Below are 20,572 nucleotides of genomic sequence, written 5' to 3'. Positions count from 1 at the left end.
AAATTCATTGACATAGAAAAGACAGTATCGGTGAGGTTAGTTAGCAAGAGGGTTTCATGAATGTGTATCTAGGAAAATTTAAACATCAGAATAAAAAACATCTCACCTGCTGTCCCGGCTGTATCTGGAGCTAGATGGAGGACTGTGGTTTATTCTCCTGGAGAATTTCTTTTCCCGGTCCTCATCTCGGCTAGGCGGCTTATGCAAAAACAACCAGAAGATTTGATAATCATCAATACAAACGTTTTAGGCAAATTTCACAATGTGTGATTCCATTAAAGGTGCAGTATGTGATTGTCTTCTGTTTTGTTATGCTAATTGAAAGTCTCTTCACATTCCAATAGTAATGATTAAAGTGTGTTTGCATTCAGTAGCTTTCAGAAATGACTGTACCTCCTCTCTTTTTGCTTCATCTTTCTCTGTGCGCTGGTGAGTTTCAGGTCTGCTCGCAGGAGTCGGCTGCTCGGGTTGAGGTAGGTAACTCTTTGCATTCACAGCTTCAAAAAGTTTATCCACAAACGTCTGCGTCTCTGAAAAATAAAAAAGCAAACAGATTAATCTTGGAAGTGACCAATTTCAATGAGCGGTCAAACAAAACTGCATCAATCGCTTTAGGAAATGATTAAAGGTTAATGCACACTGAATCAAAAATGTTAGCACCTTAAAAAATAAATTCGACCTAAGGTTGTGTCAATAGTATTTCTAGAAAAGCATTTTGAGAGGTGTTTCGACAGTTCAGAGACAAAGTACTGCCAGTCTCTGTTGGGATTTGTTTACAGATGGAAATGTGTGAAGTATCACAAGCAAATAGGGGTGTCACGATCCTCCAAAAGCTTCGATTCGATTACATTTTCGATTCTAAAGTCACGGTCGATTCGTTTTTCGATTTAAAAAAGAAAAATTAAACAAAATCAGAAACAAATCAAAGTAAATGACTAATAAGTTACACACTTAATTGCCACCTGTCAATAATTTTTTCCGCGGGACTCGTGAATAGGCAGTGATCTGTGTCGTTATATTGGCGTCAGTAAAAAAGGGGCACAACCACCAGGAACCACCCAACAGTATCTGAGGTGTTCGCTAAAATTACCAAGTACAAGTGTGAAATGAAAGATTAAAGCAGTCTACTGACCCGCTGACTGCCTGGACCTGGTGTCTCGAGCGCATGACAGTGTGTGTACATCTGCATCTGAGCCTGTGCGTGATTGTGTGTGTGTGTGTAGTCACGTTATGTGCGTTTTCAGCAGTAGTGAGGAAGGAGGGCTGCTCAGTAATGCAAAACGCCAGAGTGGATGTGGATCGTTGTAGTTATAAAATGACATTTGAAAACTAAGAAACATTAGTGTAAACATGGCCTGAGTGTGTATTTTTCGCAAGCGGATTTGCAACGGGGGCGGGGCGCAGGATTACGATGCCTGCATTCATCTAACGGCCCAAACCTAATACTTGCATAGCAGAGCTTGCAAACTGTGTTGTCAACATAACTCACTGGAAATCCAAAATACTTCCACACCGGCGACTTCATTAAAAGAAGAGAGGGTTTAATTTCCGTCGACGGGTCTCCTGCGTCTGCAGTTCAACAAGCAGTTCAACAACCTTTTTAACCATGGGGGCGTGGCAGCATCAACGATTCCATTTTTTGATTCGGTAATCGAAATTGAGCATAAATTTTGATCGATTTCGATTTAAAATCGAAATTGTGACACCCTTACAAGCAAAGTATCAAAATCCCACTGATTTCCTAAAATAATTGATTTGATAAGGAGGTGAAATCTCCTTCCTGTCCATGCATGGATGAACACAATAATAATTCCTTCTTTCTGTTTCTGCTTGGAAGAAGAAAGAGGAGAACAAAGCATCACTGCTTGAATTGAATTTGTCACAACGGATTAACTTGTATGCATCAAATTGGGTGTGCAGGGTTTTTTGAAAATTTTTCAGACATGAATGTTTTTTATTTAATTTAATTATTTAACCAAGAACGTCCCATTGAGATACAATATCACTTCTACCGGGGAGTCCTGGTCAAGACAGGCACCATAGGACAAAGTTACAAAAAATACATCTCATAACACATCAACACACGCAAAAATAATGTAAAACATAATCAATGGTTAAAACATGTGCACTGTTCTGAAAAGACAGTCTTTAAAATATTTTAAAATATAGCGATAGATGGTATGGATTTCATAAGTAGTATATGTTGAAGCTCATTCCATACATACGGAGCATACTTAGAGAATGCAGATTAACCTAACTCTTAAGTACTCTTAAGTAAGAGTATATCTGCTGATCTAGTATTTGAGCAGTACTCCAACAAACTAAATATATACTGTGGCAATTTACCAACAAAAGCTTTAAAAATAAAAGCAAAGATATGCTGTTTTCTCCTTGACTGTAATGAGGTCCATTCTGTCATTTTATATCAATTACAGTGGTGTGTGCGTGCACTTGAACCAGTGACAAATAGTAAGGCACTATGATAAACATTATGCAATATTTTAAAAAAACTTTTAGAGGTGCATGCAAATAAAGTATATCTCCGTAATCCAGTACTGATTGAAGTGTACTCTCACCTATAAGTAAAAAATGTTGGCCTGAGTTTTTTTAAAGGCTATCAACATGAAAACTATAAGTCAACTTATAGTCAACAAGAGCAAACCTGGGAACTGTGTATTTTAAAGCTCAAAAATGAAAACTCTGACATCATTTACTCATCCTGTATCCTTCTTCTGTTAAACACAAAAGTAGATATTTTGAAAAATGCTGGTGACTCGCACCAATTGACTTCTGTAGTACTTTTCCCCCTCTACTATCGAAGTTAATGGCTACCAGTTTCCAACATTCTTCAAAACATCTTCTTTTGTGTTCAACAGAATAAGTAAACTCTTAAAAGTTACTATACCTTTATTCTGGGGTGAACCATCCCTTTAAATTAATAACAGATGTAAAACACAGTACCTTTCTGGAGGAATACATCCAACTGGTCAATGCATAGTGCTTTCAGCTCCTTCTCGGATTTGTCTTTCTTCACCAAGGCCACTACATACTTCGCAAGGGCAGAAGGATCGGCATCGCAACTGTGGGTCAGATACGCATACTTCATTTACATGGAACCCAAACGAACACATGGTCTCATTTTGCATGAAACCCAGCACGGCAGATCCGTCAGTGATGCAGACACAAAATCTTTACAGCAACTTTACTTTAATACTCAACTTGCAATCACTGATAAATAGGATAATCAGGATTACATTAATGCTTATACACTCACCGGCCACTTTATTAGGTACACCTATCCAACTGCTCATCAATGCAAATTTATAATCAGCCAATCACATGGCAGCAACTCAATGCACTTAGGCATGTAGACATGATCAAGATGATCTGCTGCAGTTCAGACCGAGCATCAGAATGGGGAAGAAAGCTGATTTAGGTGACTTTGAACGTGGCATGGTTTTTGGTGCCATACGGGCTGGTACAAGTATTTTAGGAATTGATGATCTACTGGTATTTTCACGCACAAAAATGGTCCGAAAAAGAGAAAAATCCAGTGAGCGGCAGTACAGTGGGCGCAAATGCCTTGCTGATGCCAGAGGAGAATGGCCAGACTGGTTCCAGCTGATGGAAAGGCAACAGTAACTGAAATAACCACTCGTTACAACCGAGGTCTGCAGAAGAGCATCTCTGAATGCACAGCACGTCCAGCCTTGATGCTAATGACCTCCACACTCACCAGATCTCAATACTATAGAGCAATTTTTGGATGTGGTGGAACAGGAGATTCGCATCATGGATGTGCAGCCGACAAATCTGCAGCAACTGTGTGATTCTATCATGTCAATAAGGACTAAAATCTCTGAGGGATATTTCCAGTAACTTGTTGAATCAATACCATAAAGGATTTAAGCAGTTCTGAAAGCAAAAGTGGGTCCAACTTGGTAGTAGTAAGGTGTACCTAATAAAGTGGCCGATAAGTGTATGTTGCTTAAAGAATTATAGTTAACAGCACTTAATTAGCAAGCATAGCAAAAGACAACTGAATTGTAGATGGGTTGTTGACGTGACGTTGCATTTTCACCGTCACACCTGACAAAAAATAATATAATTATGATGATGATAATGTTAAACATTTGCCTAGAATGGAACAAAAACTGCTGTGTTATTACATTCTTTAATGAGGTAACGCTGGTTTAATATTCGCACATTCAGACTTTGTTAATATAAATTTCAGAAAAGTATTATTTACCAAATCTAATTAGTAAAACCATATTAGCAGCCAATGACTATCAAAGTACAACATTGTTCAGTCAAAATAAACAAATAGAGCTAATGTTGTTTTGAAGTTAAACTTAAATGCAATTTCAGACCTAATATTCAAAGTAGCGTGTCGAGGCTGGGCGTTATGTGAAAATGCAATCTCGATAATTATTTCCATATTGAACGATAACGATATATATTTTGATATAAGTTGTTAATGCTTCCAGATTTAAAAGAGCACTCCAACAATGACTGAAACCACAAAAATTAAAGGAGCCTTTAAGTAAAACACATTTTCGGCCGATAAATTTTCGGTGGCCGAAAATTCGGTGCATCTCTAATATCAACACACCTTTAGCTTCCAATTGTTGCACATTTCTCCTGTAAGATTTGCTCTTGGATCAATATTAAGCAAAAAAGTCCAGAGCTTATCATGGTTATTGACGTCAATTTCTATCACGATTTGATATAATATCGTTTATCAGCCCAGCCCTATTGTCATTGTTAAAAAAATCTTTGAGCCAAATTTCAAATGGCGTGACTGCTGCAAGCCTAGTTCAATAAATCACAGCTCTTATAAAGTAAAAGAAAAAAAAAACATTAACAATTCAGTCATAAGTCAAAGTCACTCAAAAAGTGATTTGTTTTTAATATTGGCCTTGGACTTAAGATTTAGTTGTTTATCTTTATGAATCCTTAATCCAAAGAGTGCTGAAACACTGAATACCCCTGAGGAACTTTTTGTTTAATTTTGGATTTAAACATGAACAATGTTTATTTACATATTTAACTTTTTAGAGCTCCTTAACTTCGACAATTCATGGAGGAAAAAAATATTCATTATTTCACTGAACACAAATATGAACAGAAGTGTAGATGATGAAGATAAATCTCTCTCACTCTGAAAGAAGTGTTTCTTAATTTATTCATTCAGCTTCGGCTTACTCTTTATTTTAGAGGTCGCCATAGCTAAATGAACCACCAACTATTCTGGCATATGTTTTACCCAGTGGATGCCCTTCCAACCCAGTACTGGGAAACACCCATACACACTCATTCACATAGACTACAGCCAATTTAGTTGATTCAATTCACCTATAGTGCATGTTTTTGGACTGTGAGGGAAACCGGACCACCCGGAGGAAACCCATAGGGAGAACATACAAACTGAAATGAAAACTGACTCGAACCAGCGACCTTCTTGTTGTGAGGCGAAGTACTAACCACTGAGCCACGGACTTATATTTTGTTATTTAAAATATAAAGGATCACTAATAAGTGAAAAATCTATAAAAATGTATTATCACTTAACTGTAAATTGATATTTCAGTTAGTGACCCCTCATTTTTATATTTTCCTCAAACATCAGACATCAAATTATACAAATAACCATCTTCTTCTTCAAAAAACAAATTGCTTTAAAAAACAATTTACAGCCTATAATCAGTCATTTACCTGGTTAGAGTTAACAATAGTTTAAGTCAAATTAAAAATAATCCAATAAACACTGAATATCAATACACCTCATACACACAATTGTTGTGCAAGCATCAGTTTAACGCACAATGCAGCAGCATGATCACTTACATGGGTTCAAGAGTCTTCGAGAGCCACGTCTTCAAGGCCTCGAGGTTTTCAATGATCATTTTTCAGGGGAGAGCTGTTTATTCTGCAGTCTTTAGCTCCTGTGAGAGTCACCAAAACAATGAGCTTACAGTCAGGCAGACCTCTATGGTTTACAGTCTGCTCAGGATGCAGTGTGCATGTAATGTACTGTCAGGCCTCAATCACTCACCGCCCTCATAAACTCCCACTGGAAAATCACATGTAACTGCAGACCAGCCGGAGAAGACAGCCGGGCACAGGGGGCTTAGATGCGGTCTTTAATTCGGGAGTTTTCCGAGTTGGTTTCTGTGTGGATGTGAACGAACTGTCCGCCACACTTTCTGCTCTTTCTTACTTTCGAGAAATGGCGACTGTTTACTCTCGCGGGTAGATCTCGCGAGAACAGAACACCACACCACACGGCCGCTTCCAGTCTAGATGGGATACAGCTGCGTATATTAGCATCAATTTTTGTGACAATGTACAACAATAATTTATGTTTTTTAATTAATATGATTGTGTGTTTAGGGTCGGGGTAGGACTAGACGTTGATAAAATACAATTTAACGGGTAATTTAATAAATATTATGAATAATACTTGGTATAATTAGTGTTTTTACGTACTGTGACGGCTAGGTTTAGGGTTGGGGAAGGGTAGACGTTATTAAAATACAATTTAACGGGTAATTTGATACATATTATGAATATTACTTGGTGTTATTAGTGTTTTTACTTTACTATGATGGTGTGTTTAGTGTTGGGGTAGAGGTAGACGTTATTAAAATACAATTTGACAGGTAATATAATAAATAATATGAATATTATACGGTATAATTAGTGTTTTTACATTACTGTGACGGTTAGCTTTAGGGTTGGGATGGGGTAGACGTTAATAAAATACAACTATCATTTAATAAATAATATAAAAACTCCTGTTAACTTCAGGCTGCAGCTGTATCTCCTCTAGCAACAGAGCTTCTTAAAGAGGCCGCAGCAGAATCACACACAAAAAGACTGACCGTGTGTTTCATTTAAAAACACTTAAGCTTATTTGATATTACATTGCATCAATGTTATAAATTTACTATATCATATGTGTATGTCATGGTATTCACTGTAAATATTCAATATAAAAGGCAACTGTAAAAAATATATAATCAAAAAGTTTTTGGTACTTTAGCACATTTTAATAAGTTAGTCAGGTTTAGATTTATTGGGTAAATAGGTAAATATTTTGAGAAATGTATTTTTTTCCTTATAATTGCACTGTATGTATCTAAATATGTGTTTTCTTATTTATTTACACAAAGGTGCTCTATTGAATTGAGATCTGGTGACTGTGGAGGCCATTTGATAACTCGTCATAGTCAAGAAACCCGTCTGAGATGATTTGTGCTTCATGACATGGCAAGTTATCCTGCTGGAAGTAGCCATTAGAAGAAGGGTACACTGTGGTCATAAAGGGATGGACATGATCAGCAACAATACTCAGGTAGGCTGTGGTGTTGACACGATGCTCAATTGGTACTACTAAAGATAATAGTATTAAAGATAAAATATCCCCCACACCATTACACCACCACCACCATCCTAAACTGTTTACACAAGGCAGGATGGATCCATGCTTTCATGTTGTTGACGTCAAATTTTGATTCTGCCATCCAAATGTCGCAGCAAAAATGGAGACTCATCAGACCAGGCAACGTTTACCTAATCTTCTATTGTCCAATTTTGGTGAGCCTGTGTAAATTGTAGCCTCAGTTTCCGGTTCTTAGCGGTCAGGAGTGGCACCCAGTGTTGTCTTCTGCTGCTGTAGCCCATCTGCCTCAAGGTTGGACGTGTTGTGTGTTCAGAGATGCTCTTCTGCAGATCTCGGTTGTAACGAGTGCTTATTTGAGTTACTGTTGCCTTTCTATCAGCTGGAACCAGCCATTCTCCTCTGACCTCAGGCACAAACAAGACATTTGTGCCCACAGAACTGCCACTCAATGGATAGTTTCTCTTTTTCTGACCATTCTCTGTAAACCCTAGAGGTGGTTGTGCGTGAAAATCCCAGTGGATCAGCAGTTTCTGAAATACTCAGAGCAGCCCATCTGGCCCCAACAACCATGCCACCTTCAAAGTCACTTAAATCTCCTTTCTTCCCTATTCTGATCCTCGGTTTGAACTGCAGCAGATCTTCTTGACCATGTCTACATGCCTAAATGCATTGAGTTGCCATGTGATTGGCTGATAAGAAATGTGCCTTAACGAGCAGTTGGACAGGTGTACCTAATAAAGTGGCCGGTAAATGTATATTCTAGTTTTTTTCTTAACTCTCTCTCTCTCTTTCTTTCTCTAAATATATATATATATATATACATTTCCAAATAAACAAGTAAATAATATTTCTAACTTCTACAGTATCTTGGATTTATACACCAAATGCAGTTTTGTTTCTCCACTAAAATATATACTTAATATATATAAAATATAATATACTTAATATATCAATACACTACACTTACAAATGAAAATAAAATCAATATAATGAAGTAAAACCCATTTATAATGCTGTAAAAATGTTAATAATTATGCAATGCAAAGTTAACATTTTATTATAAAGAAAAATCACTATAAAAACAAAGTAAATGTGACTTTTAACAGGGCTTTAATGATAAATCTTCACGTATAACAAAGCAGTTTTTCTGTACAGATCAAGGAGACATTTAAAACAATCTCTTACAATTTGTCGTACCTGGAAAGTGCAAAAAAATACAATTCGTTGACAGAAATAAACCTCATGCTGTACATTTCATACTGGATTCATAAATAAGCACAGATATACACACACACGTCCATTAGTGAGGGCTAAAGGAAAGCAGCTCAGAGGTCTGATGTGATGGAGGAATCACTGCTGAAGTTCATCTGTTCTCGTGTAAATCTCGTTTGTCCTCATCAAAACTCAGAGTTTGGATCATGGAGTCTAATGTACACGATGACAGAGAACAAAAAAGGCACTCCATTCGTTTCATTAAAACACAGAGATATGAATAAAAAAACAGCTACTTTGCAAGTATGAGAGTCTAGAAATCAAAGCGTCGATTTAGACCTCACAGTATAACTTATTTCAGGAGCAGGGAGCACTTTGTGACAGAAAACAAACACATTGACATCCCAATCAAGCTTAAAATCTTAAACGTCAGCACCATCGCAAAACGAAAGCACATTTATGGAAGAACAAACAAATAAACATCCTGATGATCTGCATTTTGGTATTAGTATCTTCATATTACTGATCACTTTTTTGTCACCCAGAAAGAAATTAGTGTTAAAAAAACGAGAATTAAAACCTAAACCTTTACAAACTGTCATTATGACATGTGTAAATATAATAATTTGGTATTAACAAAAGAAACTCTCCACTTTTTTTTTTGGAAATATGGTAATTTTACAGCTCCCCTTGAGTTAAACAGTTGCGTTTCACACTATTTGAATCTATTTAGTTGATCTTTGAATCTGGCGGAAGCACTTTAGCTTAGCTTAGCATAAATCATTGAATTGGATTAGACCATTAGCATAAAAAAATCGTATTTTAAAGCTTATAACTTTTGTAGTTAAATCATGCGCTACGACAGATGGGAATTGAAAAGTTGCTATTTTCTAGGTCGATAAGGATAGGAACTATAATCTCAATTGAACGTAGTAATTAAGAAACTTTTCTGCCGTACTATGGCTTCAGCAGAAGGAATGATATTTTGCATCACCTTTAAAATAGTTCCTAGATAGGTAACTAGAGTAACAGCATGGTGTCATATGATTTTGATGCTGCAGTATGATGAGCTAAGACAGTGAAAAGCTGCTGTTTTTTTTAGGTTGATATGGATAGGAACTATACTCTAGCAATGATATCACGCAGTGCCTCAAAATGGTTCCTGTATACTGTAGGTAACGAGTAACATCATTGTGTAATATCGTTCCGATACAGCAGTATCATGCGACCATGACCTTTTCTAGGTCGATATGAATAGGAACTATACTCTTTTTGGAGCGCATTAATTAAGAAACTTTGCTGCCGTACTTTGGCTTCAGCAGCAGGAGCAATGATATCACGCAACACCTCAAAATAGTTCCTAGATAGGTAGCTAGAGTAACAGCACTGTGTAATATCATTCCGATTCTGCAGTATCATGCGCTAAGACAGATGGCAAGTGAAAAGTTGCTATTTTCTTGGTTGATATGGATAGGAACTATACTCTGGTAATGATATTATGCAGAGCCTCAAAATAGTTCCTATATAGGTAACTAGAGTAACAGCACTGTGTAATATCATTCGGATACAGTAGTATCATGCGCTAAGACAGATGGCAAGTGAAAAGTTGCTATTTTCAAGGTCGATATGAATAGGAACTATACTCTATCAATAATATCGCTCAGCGCCTCAAAATAGTTCCTATAAAGATAACGAGTAACAACACACATCATTCCAATGCAGCAGTATCATGCGCTAGGACAGATGAAAAGTGAAAGTTTCTATTTTCAAGGTCGATATGAATAGGAACTATACTACTATGAGCATAATAATCACGAAATGTTGCTGCTGTACTTTGGCTTCAGCAGCAGGAGCAATGATAATAGGCAGCGCCTCAAATTAGTTCCTAGATAAGTAACTAGAGTAACAGCACTGTGTATTATGATTCTGATGCTGCAGTCATGGTACAACACTAAAGTCCCTTGATTATTATGCTAAAATAAGAGTATAGTTCCTTTCCATATCAACCTAGAAAATAACAACTGTTCATTTTCCATTGGTTTTATTACAGAATGTACTGTTACTACAAAAGAGCTTTAAATAGGAAAATTATCAAACTCTTTGCATTTTTATGAGCAAGATGCTAATGGTCCAATCCGATTCAATGATTTATGCTAAGCTAAGCTAAAAGTGCTCATGCCAAAGCATGAGATCAACTGAATGCATGGTAAAAATGGTAAAACTGATCATTTTAACTTTAGAGAAGCTGTAAAATGAGTCTATTTCCGAAAAAAACAAGTGAAGTGTTTCTTTAACAAACCTCAAAAGCTTCTCAAAGAAGTTTGAAGGAGATCCTTCATTTGTATTTAGCCATAGCTAATGGTGTATTCTTGTAAAACAAATCATTTTTCAGCCAATAGTGAACAAATAAATAAAAACTGCACATGGAGGAGCAAGAATTCAGACGTGGAACAGTAAGTGTGAATTCTCTAGAAAGGCCTGGAAGTTCACCTGCATAGTAAACGAAGACTGCATGGCTTAGAGATACAGAAGAGGAGCGGAAACAGCGTGACTATCCAATTATGTGGCATTGGTTTCAAGCTGTCCCGAGGTACATGAATCTCCCCTACATAGGGCTCGGTTTGGATACTAGGAAGACTGCAGAGCCAGTGGAATGCTTCATCGGAGGGAATACAAACAGTATTGCTTATCTCGCAAAGCCCTTCGAAACTCTCCCTCCGTGGTATTTGTAGTGTTTTCAATCAAATAAAGTAACCGGTTCTAAAACATGGCTGCAAACATATCAGTCAAATCGCCCATTCTTCATCTGTAGATCACAATTCAAGTACTGCATGACAACATTCAACAGTTACACACACACACACACATGCACAAAACAAAAAATTAAAATCACCTTTTTGTTATAAAACCAAACATATGTATGAATAGTTGGTCTACTAGATTTGATTATGCTAATATTATGTAAATTATGCAAATGTGCAAATAAATAATGCATGTGTCCACTGATAAAAACAAACGTTATCCACTATGAAAGTCATATAATCTGACAAGGCCACTGAAACCACATGAATAAACATGATGGAGGAAATGAAACGTACTGTCTTGATGCTGATGATGAGGGTTAACCATAAAAAGAGGCGTGGTGAAAAAACAGGGCAGGGTTTAGGAGGGTTTTCACAGAACTCAGACTTGTATGATTAGATAGTGCCTGCACCAGTCTAATCACAAGTCTACTCTAACATGTACGACATGCATGAGGAAACACACATCCGATTGGATCAACACAGATTTGCATACAGGTGCTTAAAGAAAATAAAATAAAAGTCCTTCGTATTGTTTCAGAAAGAGAAGCAACCTTCCTTCAAACTGAAACAATGGATTTTGGTTGATTGACAGGGCAGTGAGCCAATCAGTTAGGGTGGGTGGGGTCAGGGTTGCTCTTGGGTGTGATACTCTGTTTCTCCAGACGAGATCTGAGTGAGACGTTTACTGGAGCCCCAGAGCTTCCTGGTAATCTGGCCAGAACGCATCTGAGGAGCGGATAGGAGAGGAGGATAAAGAAAAGAGGAGGTGAACAGTGAAGGGGAAAAAAAAAAGATGATTGATGAGTGCATGTGAAATCCGATTCATTAGTGCAAAAATCAAAAGGTACAATTCAAGTGAGGTGAACTTAAAAGAACTAAATAAAAGATGAGAAAAGGAACTGATAACTGTGTGTGTATAAGCAAACCCCTTTAAGTCTGATGTAGAATCTCAAGCCAGAAACATACTCTGAGTATGCAAAACATATGTATGGTAATGAGAAGTTTATAGTCCCGTGGCACAAACCTAACCTCAGATCTCAAGTGGGGACAGTTAAAGGGATAGTTCACTCAAAAATGGAAACTGAATCACTATTTACTCAGTGTTTATACATCTTTATGAGTTCTGTTGAACACCGAAGAAGATATTTTGAAGAATGCTGAAAACCTGTAACCATTGACACATCTATAGTATGAAAAGCAAATATTAGGGAAGTCAATGGATACAGGTTTCCAGCTTTCTTTAAGAAGCAAGAGTAAATAATGACAGAATATTTCATTTTTTGGGGTGAACTATCGCTTCTAAGAGGCTATATGTAAGAATTATTATTTATTAATCACGCTTTTATTGCTGATGTGTTCACAAAAAGCCAAAAGAAATTTTATTTGACCTTCCTAGGTTGCCTGCATTCTATGTTTTTAAGGGAAGGTCTAATATTATTTAATATGAAATGCACTTTAACAATGTTCAGGATAATGCCAAAAGATCTATTTTGTAATCCACTATAATGTGTCATCCAAAGAAACTGATTAATTCAAACTAAATCTAGAACTACAGTCTCAAGTAGACCACACACACACATATATATATCCTCCGGGTGCTCCGGTTTCCCCTACCGTCCAAACACATGTGCTATAGGTGAATTGGGCAAACAAAATTGGCCATATTGTATAAATGTAAGAGTGTATGGATGTTTTTGGAAGGGCATCCGCTGCGTAAAACACGTCACAATAGTTGGCAGTTCATTGCACTGTGGCGACCCCTGATAAATACTGGACTAAGTTGAATGAAAATGAATGAATGTTACTTGCAACAAAACAACTTTGCTGTAAGTATTTTGAGGCTCTACATTTAGTCTCTTGTTTGTTCCATGAGCATGAGTGAGAGCTGAAGCATTAAGTCGTTGGTTTTTGAATTCTACATATAGCCCCTTTAATGGCAAATAACTCTGTCTAATATTTTCTACACTAACTAGCTGAGCTGAAAGAGAAATGTGACTATAGCACAAAGTCTGTTATAGCACCCCTTGTGGACAATGTAAAAGTATGCATCGGAATATAATCATTAATCAATAATCAATAATTATAATCAATAATCAATACATTTTCAAAATCAAATCAATTTTATGTTAACACCATAGATAGTAATAATAAAAATAATCCAGCACCCGTAACTGCTGGCCGACTCTCCAAAACAGTAGATGGCTGTATTGCACCCAACACAGGCTGCCTCCCATATAAAAACAAATCCTTTTGGCTGTGACAATTATGATGATAATAATAATCCCGCACCAGTAACTGCTGGTCAACACTCCAGACCAGTAGGTGGCGCTGTGACACATTATACTGGCTGCCTCCCACATAAAAACAAATCATTGTGGCTATGCTAATATGATTTGACAACATGACAGTCCTAGCTCTGATATTTCACACGTTAACACATACTCATTCATGACACGATTACGCTATACTCCAATCTATCTTAGAAAGCCAAAGGAAAAAGAGGAAATCCTTGAGAACTATTTGCATTGTTTGGAATATCAAAAAACTGCCTCAGTGTACCCGTGCATTCAATCACATCCAAAAATATGTTTTTCTAGAAACAAAATAACACCAAAACCCTCCTCTAATGATTTCACAGTTTTCAAATGATTTTAAAATAAGTCTGACTCTAGGAGTTATTCATTACTAGTGCTGTAACGGATCACAAATCTCACGGTTCGGATCACATTATGGTTTTTAGTCATAGATTGGACCATTTTTCGGATCAGCCAAAAAGGGAAGGAGACAAATGTAATTTGCTTTCCATTTCTTACAAAAACAGTGCTGCAAGACCCTTTTGGTTTTAACAAACAGAACTGAGAATCTGTAATTTTATCAAAAATAAAATGAAGAAATAATCAGCTGAATAAAAATAAACTGTAAAATATTCAGATGTGTGAAAATTATTGTTTCTAAATGTAAATCTAAATTGTGCTAAATATAGAAATCTAACATTATAATTGGTACAAGCCATATTTATTTTTAGTCTCATTTCCAATTAGAGCTGTGAACCTATACTGGTCTCACGGTTCGGTTACGATTATCATGCCATCGATTCGGTTCAATTCGATATCTCGGTGCATCACGGTGCATTCCATATACAGTGTTATATTTTAGGGGGGAGGCTATAACAAGCTGTATAAACATACAGACACACAGCACCACACTGTCTCTCATTCACACACATACACAAACATTGACAGCATCAAACAAACAAACAAACACACACACACACACATTTAAGCCCTCGCAACAGGGAGAGCTCACACTGAGCGGAGCAAAAAAACAATAAAAAAATTTAAAAAATTAAAAAATAAGCACTTTTCCGACGGTCCCTTACTGAGAGCTCCTTCCACCGCAAGGTCTCCCGGCTACACGTATATTGCGAGGGCTTAAACGGAGCAGTGGTCGTAATGTCGAGCGAAAAAAAAAGAAAGACAGCTGTGAAACATAACCAGCTTTGTCTTTTTGTAGGAAACACACTTTAGATCTTTTTAGGGTAAGAGGTTTTTGAGTTATTGCCGTCTATAACTGAATGTGTGTCAGGAATATCGAAAACAAAACCAACTGAACCGAGCTCATTTCTGGCGCCCCCCTGGATGTACAGCGCCCTTAGCATTTGGCTATGGTGCCTATGCCACGGGCCGGCCCTGAGTTAGCTGAGTGTTGTAAATACCCGCGCTCGCCTCCCTCGCGACAGAGCACATAGGAGGTAAATGACGTCAGTACATAATAACCGGTTATGATTATTACTGAACCGATACCGAATTGGCCGAGTCTGCATCGCGGTGCACCGAAGAAACAATTAATTTTGACACCCCAATTTCCAATAAATGATTGAGTTATTCACTCATAAAACTTCATGTTTCATTGCTAGATGTGTCATTTTTAAAGAATTATTCAGTGGCATATTTTTGATGGCTGGTTGTCGCCATCTACTGGTTAAATAATGTCATTGCTGCCTGCAACTTTTACTTTTGAGCATCAAGTTAAATGCATATGTCTGAGATTTTAACCTTTACCATAAACATCAGTGGTTATATCTAGGTCCACATGGAATCTGCGCGCACAGAATTCCTCAAATCTTTCGCAGATTTTTAGCCCATCATGGATTATGTTTATTTACTTGAGTAAATGTGTGTAAATTATATTTATTCAGTTTTTAAATTAAGTACAGTAATATTTTTGACTAATATGAAAATGTTTGTCTGATTTATGTACAATGCAGTTTGTACAGTTATATTTTCTGTCTTTTAGTAGTTATATTAAATGGGAGACTTGCTTTGTTTACCAAATAAAGTGGATCTAATTGGATTTGTAAACATTAAAGCTAAAAAGATATAATTTTTAATTTCAAATATTAAGGTTTTAGCTATGATAAACCAAAATAATTCCACAGAAATCCGCAGATTTTTACCAAAATTCTCCGCAGAAATCGCGAAAAACGTCAGCAGATTCCGTCTGGCCCTGGTTACATCTAAACTATAAACTGTTATCCCAGTACACTTCTGTGATGTTTGACTGTTTGTGAACTAAAAACTCAATCTCTTTCTTGATTTTTGCGTTTTGCAAACACAGATTTAAAAGCAACGAAGGATTAATAAACATAAGCAGATCACCATCATTTATAATTTATGTTGCGTGGGTGTTGCGATCCTGATCTTTTAATGATTAATCATGCAGCTTACACTGAACACATTAATGCAGGCTAAACAAGTAGTGACAGAAAACCCCTTTAATAACCTAAGAAACCCACCACATCTGGAATAACCCACCACAGACTTCTTCCGTCATCATTATATTAATTTACAGGAAAGCCTAAATGCTTTCATACATGCGATTTGAATGATGCGAGAGGCGATCTTTCTGCTACAAATTTAGTAAAGTAAAAAAAAAACGGTCTTGTTGTGTTCCGAACCGTGGGTTGTGATCTGTACGAATCACGGATTAACTGTGATCTTTTACACCTCTATTTATTACTATAACCATTAGCACTGTAAGCAGAATCACCAAAAAGTGATTATCAGGAACTGATAATTAAAAAAAAACAGCAAACATAGTATAGTAAACAACATTTAGACGTCACACAATTACCACTGATTATACAACGAATGCCCAAGTTTAAAAAGAAAAATCGTTTTCATAATTATTTTGTTATTACGTTAACATGTTTGTGTGTGTGTGTGTGTGTGTGTGTGTGTGTGTTTAGCTAAATCTGATTTAATCTGAATGTATGGTCTTCAAAAAAATAAATAAGCAAAATAGAAGTTCTTTTAATCTAAATATGCATTTGTTCTTTACTTATTTGGTTAACGGGAGTTATTTTTTTAAGTTCAAATAAGTAGTGCCCATTTAGGTAAATTAACCTTAGCTTAAATCAGATAAGTGTGTGTGTGTGTTTGTGTCAGATGAAGTCAGGGCTGAATGTGTTCTGGTCTCGGAGATGTAGCAGGCGTGCGGGCGATCGCACCCGCAGCGTGTTCATAAGAGGCGAGCCCTCCATCCGCTGGGTGATGTAGTTCCTGAAGGAGTTTTTTACCTCCGCTGGTTTCCCGACGCCCACCACGATCAGCTTGCCGTCCTCCAGTCCCACAAGCACGTGAGACTGCTCCTTGGTCACAGAGACGCAGCGAATGGGCACCCGCATGGCCATCGGTGACACACACAGACTCAGGCTGACATGAGGAGAGAACACACCTCCCTCAATGTTATTTGTCAGACAATCTTTGTATTAACAGCACATATCCATCTGGCTTCAGGGAATGAATCTGCTGATTTTAGTGTGTTGTGTGAGATTACCTGTAGAGATCTCTGACGGAGAGAAAGCCCTGCTCGCTGCCGATGACCACATGCTCTCCTGAAACACACATGTCCGTCACCTGCTCCTTCAGAGAAGAGCTGCATAGGTGCTTTCCGTTCACAGAGTACAGGTGCAGAGCGTTCTTATCCTGAACACACACACACACACACACACACACACACACACACACACACACACACACACACACACACACACACACACACACACACACACACACACACACACACACACACACACACACACACAATACAATGAGAATCTGCTTACACTCATGCTAAACTGTTAGCTTTAAAAGTTCACCCAAAAATCAGCAGTGGGCAGAGCGAGGCTTTGTAAAATACAATAACAGCTGAAGCACGCGTGCCGAGGTCTCGAAGTGTGTGTTTAATACCTTCAGTGTAGCTTTGCCCTCGATGCAGGTGTGCACCACTAGATGTCCCTCCCAGGACACAGCCAGGTGCATGATGGACAGGGGGAGAGAGCTCTCACAGGGCGGCCGTAGCGAGCGCATGTACTGACCCCTCCGGACAGTGTGAATGATCACCGTTCCATCCTGCGACACACAAACACAAAGCACTTTCTTTTTATAGGGTTACACTTTTTAGGGGCCGTTCACACCGGATGCATTTGTTTTCCTAATGTGCTACTTTTTAATTGTTTTTCAACGTAAACGCACTTAATAATGCATAATGTGACCGTCTCCCATCTTTTGAAGTGCCGCACACGTGATCACTGCATTTTATTGAAGCTTTTATGGAAGATCTTTAGCTTTCACACGGAGTGTTGCTTATCACTGTCAGTTCCACCAATCAGAAGAGCTTGGAGGTGGAGCTATTGTTGCAAGTTTACAGGTGCTCAGTGGCTTTGTCCACATGTCTTCATGCTTTACGCTTTGCTTTTTTCAAACCATTCCGAACCATTGCTTCTCATGTTTTTGAAGCAAAGACGTGTTCAGTGTGAATCAAGCGCAACCTCCCGCTCTCCCTCAGGAAGCCAATATGGAAGAAACTAAAACTGCAATTCATCTGTAATTCCGCTAGTCCTGTTAGAATGGCCAACTTTACAGCAGAAAAAAGTTGTTTACAGCCTGGTACAAAAAAGATTTTGGTTAATACAGCTAATATTATCCTTCATGACAACTGTGAGGGGGATGAATTTTTTTATAACTCATCCGTTTCCTTTATATTAAGTTATTAAGTTTGCATAATTAAGGGAGTGGCCACTTGAGTGACAGCTAGGTCTCGCTGGTCGCCGTCACGTCACCTCAGCTGAATCCTGCAGATTAGCCACTGAACTCGGCATATTTATCGTATTTCTGTGTTGTTTTGTGTGGCTTTACACAGTCGACTGCCTTTTGGACTTGTTTCCTACAATTATTAGACAGCATGGCATGCTGAGTGCACTTGATTGTGCTCACAAACCATTCACGTGGCCTTCGTTTCCAATGTGAGTGAAGTTATATACTTATATACCATCTCTATACATGTATTTGTTTTATTTGAGATCATTTATATTTATATTTAGAGCTGTAATGCACTCCAGAATCTGACGAATTGATTAGCTGTAGGCTCTAGAACAGTCATCTGAAGCGTTGTCATACAGTGTTAAGCTGGATTTCATCAATAGTCTTACATTTACTAACACAGACTATATCTGAAGTGTTTGGAAGTAATTCGCGTTTTCCTCCTGTAGGAAAACTTTATAAGAACATCGTTTAGTGGCTTAATGTATTACAGCAGTGTTTATAAAAGACTAAACACTTTATTGATATAGTGTACACCCAAGCACATGTGGTCAGAATACAAACGAGTCACAGGTGATAAAGCATTAAGCGTTCTCCCAAAGTAAAGTGGCTGCGTCTGAAACCGCTAACTTCCATACTATATAGTACGCCAAAATCAGTATGCGAGCCGAGTAGTATGTCCGAATTCATAGAATTCGAAAATCAGTATGCGAGAAGTACCCGGATGACTTACTACTTCCAGCGAGATTCCAGAGTGCGCATCCCATGCATGCTGCGCTATCCCATGATGCCCCGCGAGAGAATTCATGAATTAAAGTAAAGGGACGCAACTGACGCAGGTAGGTCACGTGACCATGACAAAATGGCGGATGTAGTACGTCCGAATTTCATTTATACTTTTCACATTCATACTGTATAGAACGTACTTTTCAAACGGCCGAGTAGTACGTTTAAATTCAAATGCAGTACCTACTGAGTAGTAGGCGGTTTCGGACGCAGCCAGTGTGTCTGAACCAGGTCCAAGCTAAATGCCAGCAGGTGTCTGTAGCTCCGCCCACTCTCCGCCTCTTTGCCCTTGTTTGGTATCCCGCCGTGGGTGTGATGACGCGCAAACAAAATGGCGACGGTTGGCCGCGCCTACTTGTGGCTTCTTTTGCACTCTTTAGAAACCTATGGGTGACGTCACGGGTACTACGTCCATATATTTTACCGTCTATGGTGTGAATGAGCCCTCATACCACCTTTTTCTAATGAACACTAATTAGTTGTATGAGAAGTGATCTGTTTTGGGTGGGAGAGTTGAGTCTTACCCGTGATCCAGAGACCGCCATGTCCAGCTCTGTACTGATGGACACGCTCACAACTTCATCTGTGTGTCCGTACAACACCTGCACAGGCTTATGGGACAAACCCACCGGGGCGCCACCCTGCACAAACACAACACATTACACACACACTCCTTCACATGTCTGAAGGAAAACTTTAATCATTATGTTATTTGACAAATTAGAAGGTCGTTTCCAAAAGCATCTGACCAATTGCAGGAAACTTTTTTTATTTATACGAAGAAAAAAAAACTCCTTATATGATTAAAATTTGATAGTTTGACTGGCAAAACACGTCAATATTGGCAGCATTCATGTATCTGATTTTAATACAAATAACTCCCCAAACTATTGGGGAGATCTAGACCCTGACAACACAATAATTACATGGCATTACTAAACAATAGGGATGTAACGGTATCAGAATTTCACGGGACGATAATACCTCGGTATGAATGGCACGGTACGGTATTTACTGAATAATTTACAGGAAAAACAAAACTAATGAGAAGACTCGAAAAAAGTGCCAAAAGTGTTTATTTACCTTAGCACTGAACATATCAATGACACACAAATTAGCCATCTATCTGTAAGTTTCGAAATAGGAACTTCAATTTTTTAATTTTAATAACAAAAAACTATTAAACCATATAAAAAAATAAAGTTTCAATTTAGTATTGTTGAAAACTCATCACATTCAACATTTAATCACTCACTCACTTA

The 20,572-nt window shown here is 37.9% G+C and overlaps 2 protein-coding genes across 16 annotated transcripts in view; both read right to left on the bottom strand.

Moving 5' to 3' along the window:
* rbm26 (RNA binding motif protein 26) overlaps positions 1–6,234 on the bottom strand; it is a 30,703-nt gene extending 24,469 nt beyond the window's left edge. For both annotated transcript variants that reach the window (XM_087256450.1, XM_087256451.1), the window contains exons 1-5: positions 6,056–6,234; positions 5,848–5,945; positions 2,962–3,080; positions 394–530; positions 107–198 (exon numbers count right to left, since the gene is read on the bottom strand). In XM_087256450.1, coding sequence (XP_087112576.1) covers positions 107–198; positions 394–530; positions 2,962–3,080; positions 5,848–5,906 — 407 coding nt within the window. In that variant the 5' untranslated portion in view covers positions 5,907–5,945; positions 6,056–6,234. The remainder of the gene's footprint in view (positions 1–106; positions 199–393; positions 531–2,961; positions 3,081–5,847; positions 5,946–6,055) is intronic.
* Positions 6,235–8,498: 2,264 nt separating this feature from the next.
* The window catches only part of nbeal1 (neurobeachin-like 1), a 117,621-nt gene continuing 105,547 nt past the window's right edge, over positions 8,499–20,572 (bottom strand). For 4 of the 14 annotated variants that reach the window (XM_087256441.1, XM_087256443.1, XM_087256445.1 and 1 more), the window contains 5 exons: positions 19,835–19,951; positions 17,673–17,834; positions 17,260–17,408; positions 17,000–17,135; positions 8,499–12,147 (listed from right to left, as the gene is read on the bottom strand). In XM_087256441.1, the coding sequence (XP_087112567.1) occupies positions 12,046–12,147; positions 17,000–17,135; positions 17,260–17,408; positions 17,673–17,834; positions 19,835–19,951 (666 nt within the window). In that variant the 3' untranslated portion in view covers positions 8,499–12,045. Of the gene's footprint in view, positions 12,148–15,754; positions 17,136–17,259; positions 17,409–17,672; positions 17,835–19,834; positions 19,952–20,572 lie in introns of those variants that run through there. The other 10 variants (XM_087256440.1, XM_087256442.1, XM_087256444.1 and 7 more) reach the window with 4 other exon arrangements.

Source organism: Danio rerio, chromosome 6, assembly GCF_052040795.2.
Source record: "Danio rerio strain M-AB ecotype USA chromosome 6, GRCz13ab, whole genome shotgun sequence".
NCBI classification, from domain to species: Eukaryota; Metazoa; Chordata; class Actinopteri; order Cypriniformes; family Danionidae; genus Danio; species Danio rerio.
This window is presented reverse-complemented; position numbering and strand designations above follow the sequence as displayed.